The following is a 9,809-nucleotide window of genomic DNA, read 5'->3' as shown; positions in this document are numbered from 1 at the left end:
GGTACGCAGTTGTGGGTTATGTGGTCTCACGAAGTCACTACTGTGTATACATATATTATCATATTGAAAGTCGAAAGGCTTATGTATATGAAAGTATCTATGTTCTCAAATGAAATATGATTTTCTTATGATTTGAGTATGAATTTGACAAAAGAACGTTTAATGAGTATGATGAGTAGTAGAAGGAGTGGTGCTTGGTGGTTAGCCCCAGGTACCCGTCACGGCCCCTAGTTGGGTCGTGACAATTTTGTCACTACTTTTGTTGGTGCCTGCATATGCTAGAACTGCTGATCTCTCAGCTAGACCCTGCCTACTGAAGTTAAGCCATAACTATGATGTTAAAGGAGAAATGTGTATGTGTTTGAAATCCATAGGAAACTGAGGTTGCCTGTAGTAGATTGACTTTTCCCTTTGATGAACATCATAAATGTTTTAGGAAGTGTGTATATTCTATGTATATCAAGTATATCCCTGTATACCTGCGCATATTTTGTGTGATAATCAAATTTTTTTTTTAAATGAATGATTCAACTTCCTACTTAAATATTCTTCCTTTCTTCAAGTTTGAAATAATTGAGTATACATCAAGATACGAGGATATATACCTTATGTATACCTAATATACAAAAGGTGTATATTGCGTACTAGATGTATATTATAAGTATGTGGACTGTTTTCGTGACCATGGGCCAAGCCCATTCTTTTTCTACATTGTTGTGCTAAACTCATTTGGGCTTGCCTGTTAGTTTCTCTTTGCTATTTGGGCTTGTCAATATATGTCTTTCATTTACTGTGATGGCCCCCATGACTGTTTAAACAATGTATATATCTGATATGCATTTTGTATACGCGTTTGTGTTTGAATGATATTCATATGAAAGTCTTTGTTAAATGAGTCGTTAAGTATAGATCCCCTCTAACCTTTATTTTCTTTTTACCCTCTCCTTTACATGAACTCGTGTGACGCGGGCCCAATTGGGCAAAAAACACATATAAGCCGTTTCGTTGGGCCTAAGGACAAAAACTACGTATTATCGTATCTGAATCCAGAAATTGAAGCCCTAACCATGGGTGAAAATGGTTAAATGGGTGACTTGGTAGGCCCACCAGTCCATTATGGTTTATTTTCCTTGTATTTGTGTTTTGTAAGTATTTGTAAAGATACTTGTACTATTGAAACTCATATGGTTAGGACTTAGTTGAAATTAGGCAAACGCCGCGTGATATTGCTAGAACGGATAGGAACCCGAACACTTTTTTAAAACTTAGACCCAACAAAAAGATAAAGAAAAATAACTAGACAAGAAAAATAACTTTCTTTTTTCTAAAAATGTGGCAAAGGAAACAATCTTTATTTTTTTTTACAAAAAACAAAAAAACAAAAAAAAAGTTGGAATGTTGAGTCTATTTTAGATTGACTTTAACTTGGAAATTTTGAGAAGAAAATGGAAAATTGGCTGTTTGGTTAGAGGAATAAAAACCCATTTTAAAATTTGAGAGTTTTTTCCAAAAATGACCGAAGAAAGAATGGTCTGGAAAGAGTTTTTTTTTTAAAAAAAAATTATTTATGATGAAATTTGCAAATGATCTTTTCAAAAAGGCTTCAAATGATTTATAAAAGAATGAAAATCTGCTTTGGACCAAGCCCACTTGAATAAAACTAGAGGGACCCTATTTGGACCAAGTCAAGGAGAGAGATCAAAATAAGGATGTGGTTGACCTTTAAAAGATAGATTCTTATGATTCACAAGTAAAAGGACGCAAAACTTGTATCAACTTTGTGGCATATCTTGTGAAAATGACATACTTTAAAATATTTTCAACACTTATAAGTAGGGGTGTACATGGACCGGGTTGGTTCGGATTTCTTAAACACCAAATCAAACCAAGTGCGTCGGGTTTTTAAATTTATACACCAAACCAAACCAATAAAATTCGGGTTTTCCAACCTCGGGTTTTCTCAGGTTATTCGGTTTTCTCGGGTTATTCGGGTTTTTTTTCCGGAATAATCTTGATACAAAACATATAACTTTTACGTCAAATATTTCTTTAGTCCTAGTAAGATACAACTATGTAATTAAGGTGTTTCATAAGAAAATAACACAAAATGTGAGAAGAGTGATGACATTGTATTAAAATATTCAACAAAAGATAATAAAATCGGTTAAAATAAATATTGCTAATTAATAAGCCATAAATAAAATGACCATAATCTAAAAATACTAATTCATGATAAAATAAGTACGGCTAATAAGTATTAATTACATGACAAGAAAAAAAAACTTAAGTTCTGTATTTTCACTCTCTAAACCAATTATGCAAAACTAAAGAATAGATATCCAACATTATTGTCATTTCTATGGGTAAATTGAAATTCTTTTGTTAGTATTAGTGTTGAGTTGGTTTTGGTTTGGACTTTATATGAGTTACTAACATCCATAGGATATAAAACTTATTCACATTCAAAATCCTAAGTTCAAGCCTGAATAATATGATAATAGATGAAAAACTATGAAAAGAATTAAGAAATATTTATAAATTACATTACAAATAAATATTTTTATGTATAAAATATTTTAAAAATTGAATACATGTAATGTCGGGTAGGTTTGGTTCGGTTTGACTTTTTTTAGCTAAAACCAAACCAAACCAATTATGGTCGGTTTTTTTTTCCAATACCAAACCAAGTCAAACCAAACCACTAGTCGGGTTTTTTTCTCGGTTTGACTCGGTTTATCGGTTTGGTGCGGTTTATCAGTTTACTTTGTACACCCCTACTTATAAGGATAACAAATAGGACATAACATTTAGGACCAAACTAAGTCGAACTCTACTCAAGAGAAATCTTGGGTGTGTTTTTGTCTGGAAAATGAAATGACCGTTTAAACCTTATATGTATGTTGTCAAAAGGAATTCCATTCTTCTTTTTAAATAAGATACCTTATATGTATTTGATATACAAGATTTTAAACTCATTTTAAGCAAATAAACACAAATCACACTTTGAAACTCGAAGGTCAATCGCATTCTACGGATTCTTAATAGTGGGGTGTCTAACACCTTCCCCAAGGAATCACTTGAACCCTTACCTCGAACTCTGATTTAAAAAAGGATTTACCTCTTGTTTGACTAAACCTTTTTAACTTGGTTTTCCTAATTTCCCTGAATAAATTAGGTGGTGACTCTAAAAAATAATAAATCCAAAAAGAGTCCACAATTATGAATTAGCTTTTATGCCTCGCGTAAAAGTGAACCGTAGCCGATGGCGACTCTGCTGGGAATTTTCAAATAGGTTCTAACCATAAGGGTTTCAATACAATGTGATTTGTTGTAATTATTTGCATAATTGTTTACTTTCTTGCACATATAACTGTCATTCCGTGCATATCATAAATTACGCCAACTGGCAAAAAACTGCATGGTTTCAAAGTCTATTACGCGGGTTAGTGGTTGATCCTTCACTAAGAATCCAAATTAAGTTCTTTGGAACACGTTGAAGACGGAGTTGGTTCGCGGTCATTCAACAGTCAACAACGGTTCACCTCAAGTAGTCCGCTCGAGTCCCAAGTCATTTGAAAAACCCACTCTAGTTTGCCTAGGATAGAGCGAAGCTAAATCCCAACGGACTAGCGCATACCTACCTAGACGGGCTTGGGTATTTGAGACATATCTAAGCTCATTAAGAGACCACCTTGTGTCAAGACAGACTATGACCCGAAGACACCGCATCCAACTACATGCTAATTGGAAACATGATTATGCCATGTGTGTTAAACCATTGTCCTTTGGGGTGGGGGGGGGGGGAGAATTAACTGTTCTGTTTTGTAGATGCCGTCCAACCTAAATTTAGGCATAGTTCTCGAGGCACCTGATATGCTAAATATTTTGTGGGTTTGGTTAGATGATGCAAAACAAAGGAAAGTCACAGACTGTTTAGGTTACCTACCCACGTTAATCACTATGAAGGGTTGTAGGGAACTGATTGAAGTCCTCACTGGGTATTGGGACTGCGATAGGATGGTATTTAGATTTGGGGAGATAGGACTTTGGAAGAAATCTGAGATTGTATAGATAGTAATGGGACTTGTACAAGGAGGAGGAAGAAACCCGACCACAACCTTTTTATCCCACATAAACCTACACCAGATGAAATTCTGAAGTTGCTATCCCTAGCCAATGCTAATTGGATCTTTGGTCCAACCATAGCTTTAGGGATTTGTATAATTTCTTTGGAACCAAAAGAGAATTCATGGACTACTCCATAGAATTTCGAACCTTTGCTGACTTGGAAGCCACCCGACCCTTGCCTTTGCCATATTTTTGTTGGGACACATGCTCTTTCCCAAAGATAGATAACTTGCCATAGATACCCAAGTCATTTCTATCGCCCATGCTATCTTGCACGGTATAACCACAAATGGAGAAACCAGATACTTTGACTTGGTCCCCGTCATTCTTGTTGAGATGTACCGAGCCCTATACCAATGCCGAAACCATCATAGGTACTTCCAAGGATGCAACCTATTGTCACAATTGTGGATCATCAAACATCTTAACAAATCTGAGGTTCCCCAATACATAAGCTACCACAATAGGAAGGACATCCTCAAAGCACATTGCCCAAATTTTTGAAACCAAACCAAAGAGGGTCGGGCCTTCATCTTTTCAAGGCTTAGGGAAGAAAACATACAATGGATGTTCCCGGACTTCATATCCGAGCAAGTCGTGGTTAGAGGTAGAAAGTGCCCATTCTTGCCGCTCATGGGAATCTGATGAATCAGCCCTTATGCACCTACGAGGGTTTTGAGACAATTTGGTAGAACGCAAGTGATACCCCCTAAGTAGGGAACATGGGACAATATGTGATCGACTACTTGGAGGATAGGATCCGAAATGTTGGGGATATCATCCGAAAGTGGAACAGTCAAATGACAGGGTCCTAAGACTTTAGCTCAGGATATATTTCACCCTGGGTGTGAGGAAGACTACAAAGATTGGTTGAGGGTACTTTTGCAAGGCACCCTCACTCCCGGACCCAACCTTTACCACTGTGTCCAAGACAAATCTTCCAAAGCCGAGATCAAGATGTGCCTTACTCAAAGGAGATCTGATGATAGGGATGCCAAATACTTGGAGAAGATTGAACATGATTTTTTTTTTGGGGGGGGGGGGTGGAACCACCCAGATCCAAAATCAGATCCTGGGTGGTATTTTATTAATTGCAAAACAAAGTACAATGAGGGGGGGACTTAAACCTTACCCCTAACAGTATGAAACTGGACATTCCCAGCTTTATGCATGCTTATGTACAGAGCCTATGTGCACTAAATGATGCATGATTCTTCTACACAAGAAACTATAACCTATATGAATCCTAAAATATGCATATTGCCTATGTATAGTTTCCACCCCACACTTATTTTTAGTTAGTGTTGAATGGAAACTGTATTACAATAGTTCTACTAATGCCTCCTACTCTACACTATTAAGCTACAAAGTTCATGAGGGGTCAAAATAGAAATGAGTACTGTTTTGAGGTTTGCTTCTAATGCTTGGCAGCCCCCATCTATATATGTTGATGATGCCTCTCACAGATTTAGGCAACTCCTGAAAGTTGTTGAAGACCATGGTGTCATTGGTATTGTGGCTCAGTTGGGCAAGCTTGTCTACGACTTGATTTGCCTCTCTTAGACAGTGTTTTGTTTGTATCTGATAATGGTTTAACAGCCTCTGTATCCAGTTCACTATTGGGCTGATGTTCTAAGGGGGTTTGATTTTCCTTTGAATAACCTGAATCAATAATAGAGAATCTGCTTCCACTATTATGTTGCGCCAACCATTAGTCAAACATAGCTCAATACCAAACTGCAGAGCTTTAGCTTCAGCCCAGTTGCTTGTTCCCTTGCCCAAGTTAATAGTATATGCAACTAATAGAAGCCCTTTGTCTGTTCTGATAATCCCCCCTCTCCCACAATCATCTCCTCTACAGCTTCCATTACTGTTGAGTTTAATAAAACTAGGAGGAGGTGGATACCATTTAACCATTTGGTATTTCATCATTGTGGACTTACTATTTAGTCTGTTACACATAGTGTACCAATCAGTGTCCTTGTTGACCAGAGGAAACTGAGTTGTAATGATCTGCATAAGATGGGAAGTTATATTTTTCATAGACCGGCTGAAATTGAAGTTTATGAAGCTGAATCTGATATTGCATCTTGCCTTCCATATTTCCCAGCAAACAATCTGAGGTAAAATTCCTTTAACTAGTTTAGCTACTGGATTCTTAGCCTGCATTGTCCAGTAGTTTACCATAATTTTCCTTAATGGGATTTCATGAACTTTGATACCTAGAGGTTGACATATTCCTGTCCATAGATCTTGAGCCAGTTTACTTTGGCCAAACAGGTGCTCCACTGTCTCTATCTTGTGAATTGAGCAACAACAGCATATTGATGGTCCGTGTATCTTGAATCTACCAATATTGTCATCTGTGGACAGCCTATTTTTTACTACCCTCCAGAAGTGGAAGTTAGTTTTGAGGGTGATATTCTTGTTCCAAGTTCTTTTGTCATGTCAATCTCCTACAACTTTTTTCCTGAGCAGATTCCAAGCTGAGGAAATAGAGAATTTGCCTTCTAGATTTGGGATCCATATAGATTTGTCTTCTTTACCATGAGTGAAGTTGCTAGTAACATTTTGTATGGCCAACCTCACTGCCCAAGGGACTCTATACCCTGCTCTATTCCAATGCCAAGTACCATTATCATGAACTTCGTTAAGCTTTATGTTGTTGGGGATCACATCATCAGGGAGGAGTTTATATAGTGCACCCTCCCTAGTCCAGTTGTTAAACCAAAAAGACACCTGTCCCTGTCCTATTTGCCAAGTGATATTATTCTCCATTTGAGATCTGATCCTGCACATGGCTCTCCAGGTTTATGATTGCACCCCTGTAACTTTCCTAGTAACTGGATTAGACCTGGTGCAGTATTTTGCCATTATGTAGTCTTTCCAAAGAGACTCTTTAGTTCTTATACTCCACCATTGTTTAGCAATAAAGGATTTGCTGACATCTCTCAGGCATCTAAAGCCTACCCCACCCTCTTCATAGGGTAGGCACATGCTTTCCCATTTCGACCAATGATACTTATTTACATTCTCATTGTTGTTCCAAAGAAATCTGGCAATTGCAGCCTCAATTTGCTCAAAGGTTCCTTTAGGAGGCTTCATGGCAGCCAGTAGATGAACAAGCATTGCCAACAAAACATGTTTGATCAGGGTGATCTTACCCCTTATGGATACAAATTTCGAATGCCAACTATGAATCCTTCTTGTAATGGACTAGACCATTTCAGAGAAGAAAATAATCTTCATTCTTCCAACAAAGAGGGGGCAACCAAGGTATTTGAGAGGCCATTCTTTTTTGGTCATCCCAGTGAGGTGAGTTACTCTATGCATCAGATCCATGTTAGCCTTAAGGGAGAATGCTACACAGCTTTTGTGTTTATTGATCATCTGGCCTGAAACATTTTCATAAACAGTCAGTATCTTCAAAAAAATTTTAATATCAGCTGTCTTACCTGAAGTGAACAGTATTATGTCATCTGCAAAAGCCAAGTGAGTGATGATTGAGCCTTTCTTGGGTCTATAATAACCTGTAAAGTTCTCATCTAGGACAAGATTGTTAAGCATACTCGAAATCAGTTCTGCACATATGATAAAAAGGGCAGGTGACAAGGGGTCACCCTGCCTTAAGCCTCTGTTGGATTTGAAAAAGCCATTTCCAGTTCCATTTAAGACTATGGAATACCAGTTATTGGAAACATGCCTATAAATGATATCTATCCATTGTTCATTAAAACCAAATTTTCTCATTATTCTACAGAGATAAGGCCAAGCTACCCTATCATAGGCTTTGGCCATGTCTAATTTTAAAACAATATTACCATGTAAGTTGGGTTTAGAGATATCTTAAACCAGTTCTTGGGCAAGTAAAATATTATCAGTGATGGATCTACCTTGCACAAAACCACTCTACTTTGGAGATATTATAGTAGTTAAAATTTTGCCTATTTTATTGGCCAGGACTTTAGCAATTATTTTACTAAAGGTGTTGCACAAGCTTATAGGTCTATTATCTGAGAAGGATTGGGGTTGGGAGCATTTTGGCAGCATGATAAGACAAGTATGAGACACATACCTTGGTACAGGTGCACCCTCAAAGAATTCTTTAATAGCCCCATGTACTTCAGGCAAAATGATGTCTATACATACTTGGAATAATTTGGCTCCAAACCCATCAAGGCCAGGAGAACTATCAGGGTCGATGTCCTTAATAGCCTGTCTTACTTCCTGGGGGGTTGGGATGGCTGTCAGTATTGCATTCATCTCTTCTGTAACTAGCTTAGGAACTATGTCCAAGATTCTAAAACTTCCCTTGACTTCCTGATAGCTAAACAGACCCTCAAAGTGCTTGATGGTTGTTGTAGCAATGTTTTGATGTCCTTCAATCTTATGTCCTTCATTGTCTTGTATGCTTTGGATATTCAACTTCCTTCTTCTGTCTTTGATCACCTTGTGAAAATAGGAGGTATTTTTATCCCCATCTTGTAGCCACCTAGCCTTAGCCTTCTGCCTATAAATCTCATCCTGATTTTTCAACAGTCTGATGAAGTCAGCTTTTGTCTTGTTGAGATTAGTTCTATTTTCCTCATTATTGTTTTTAGTAAGTTTCTTTTCCAGCTCGGTGACCTATTTCTCATCCTCTTTTACATCCTTAAAAATGTCTCCAAAGGCCTCTCTAGACCAAGAGCTAAGTTTAGTTGCTACAGCTTTCATCTTATTGTGCAGTTTCCACATGGCAGTACCCTGGGTATTGATAGTCCAAGCATCTTTAACTATGTCAATAAAGTCCTTATGGTTGCACCAAATGTTTAGGAACTTGAAGTATTTCACAGTGTCAACCCTCACTTTCTCAATATTGACCAGTAATAGGGCATGGTCTTAGCCTGTTCTTGACAGGTGGGTTACTTTGGTGTCATTGAACAGGTCAAACCATTCTTCATTAATGAGCAATCTATCGAGTCTTTTCCAGATTGTTCTTGGGTGCCCCCAGTTGTTGCACCAAGTGTACTAGGCCCCATGAAAACCTGCATCAATCAAACCACATTGTGTTAAGCATTCTAGAAAATCTACACTCTTTTGCATATTGTAGCAAGCACCACCATGCTTTTCTTCAGGGCTAGTGATCGCATTGAACTCACCTATGACTCCCCAGGGTCCCTTCAGCCTAGTAGACAGGACTTGAAGTTCCTCCCATAGAGGTTTCCTGAGAGCAATGGTGCATTCAGCATACACACAGGTAAGATAAAAATTTGTGCCAGATTGAGTACAAGAAATATGGCAAGTGGTATGCTGCTGAGCATATGTCGTAGGAAGTGGTTGATTATTTTATGGAGCTCTATAAATTGGTGCGGGTGCTTGATAATTTGGCTGTGGAGCTTGGTAAGTAGGAGCGGGTGTTTGAAAGTTTGTTTATGGAGCTTGGTAAGTAGGCGCGGGTTTTTGAAAGTTAGGTTGTACATAGAAGACAGGCAGAGGATTGTATGGTGTTAGCAGGTAACTGCTAGGGGGTGGTGATTGATATATCTTGAGTGAAGAATGTGACTCCTCTTGTCTTTTGGGTTTGGGGCTAATAGTATGAGAAACGTCCGCCTCGTCCTTCTTCTTCTTTCTAGAGGGTGCCAAAGAATTTTGATGTTCGGACTTGTTGGATACACTGATGATCCTTCCAGATTTGAGGCCAT

The 9,809-nt window shown here is 38.0% G+C and overlaps 1 protein-coding gene across 1 annotated transcript; it reads right to left on the bottom strand.

The window, feature by feature from the left end:
* Positions 1–6,576: 6,576 nt before the first annotated feature.
* LOC132628664 (uncharacterized) lies at positions 6,577–9,809 on the bottom strand. The gene is made up of 9 exons (XM_060344427.1): positions 9,781–9,809; positions 9,199–9,331; positions 9,059–9,152; positions 8,776–8,972; positions 8,204–8,652; positions 7,584–7,831; positions 7,453–7,523; positions 6,983–7,344; positions 6,577–6,919 (listed from the first exon to the last, which is right to left on the bottom strand). The coding sequence occupies exons 1-9, from the start codon at positions 9,807–9,809 to the stop codon at positions 6,577–6,579; spliced, it is 1,926 nt and encodes a 641-aa protein (XP_060200410.1).

Source organism: Lycium barbarum, chromosome 2 (genome assembly GCF_019175385.1).
Source record: "Lycium barbarum isolate Lr01 chromosome 2, ASM1917538v2, whole genome shotgun sequence".
Classification (NCBI taxonomy): Eukaryota; Viridiplantae; Streptophyta; class Magnoliopsida; order Solanales; family Solanaceae; genus Lycium; species Lycium barbarum.
Note: the sequence above shows the minus strand (reverse complement) of the source record. Positions and strands in the feature narration are given on the sequence as shown.

Coding starts and splice junctions, on each gene's coding strand:
- LOC132628664 (XM_060344427.1), bottom strand. CDS start 9,809: ATGGCCTCAAATCTGGAAGGATCATCAGT. Junction 9,332..9,780: donor AATCTGGAAGGATCATCAGT/GTATCCAACAAG, acceptor CATTGCTCTCAG/GAAACCTCTATGGGAGGAAC. Junction 7,832..8,203: donor GAGGGTGCACCTGTACCAAG/GTATGTGTCTCA, acceptor TATCATTTATAG/GCATGTTTCCAATAACTGGT.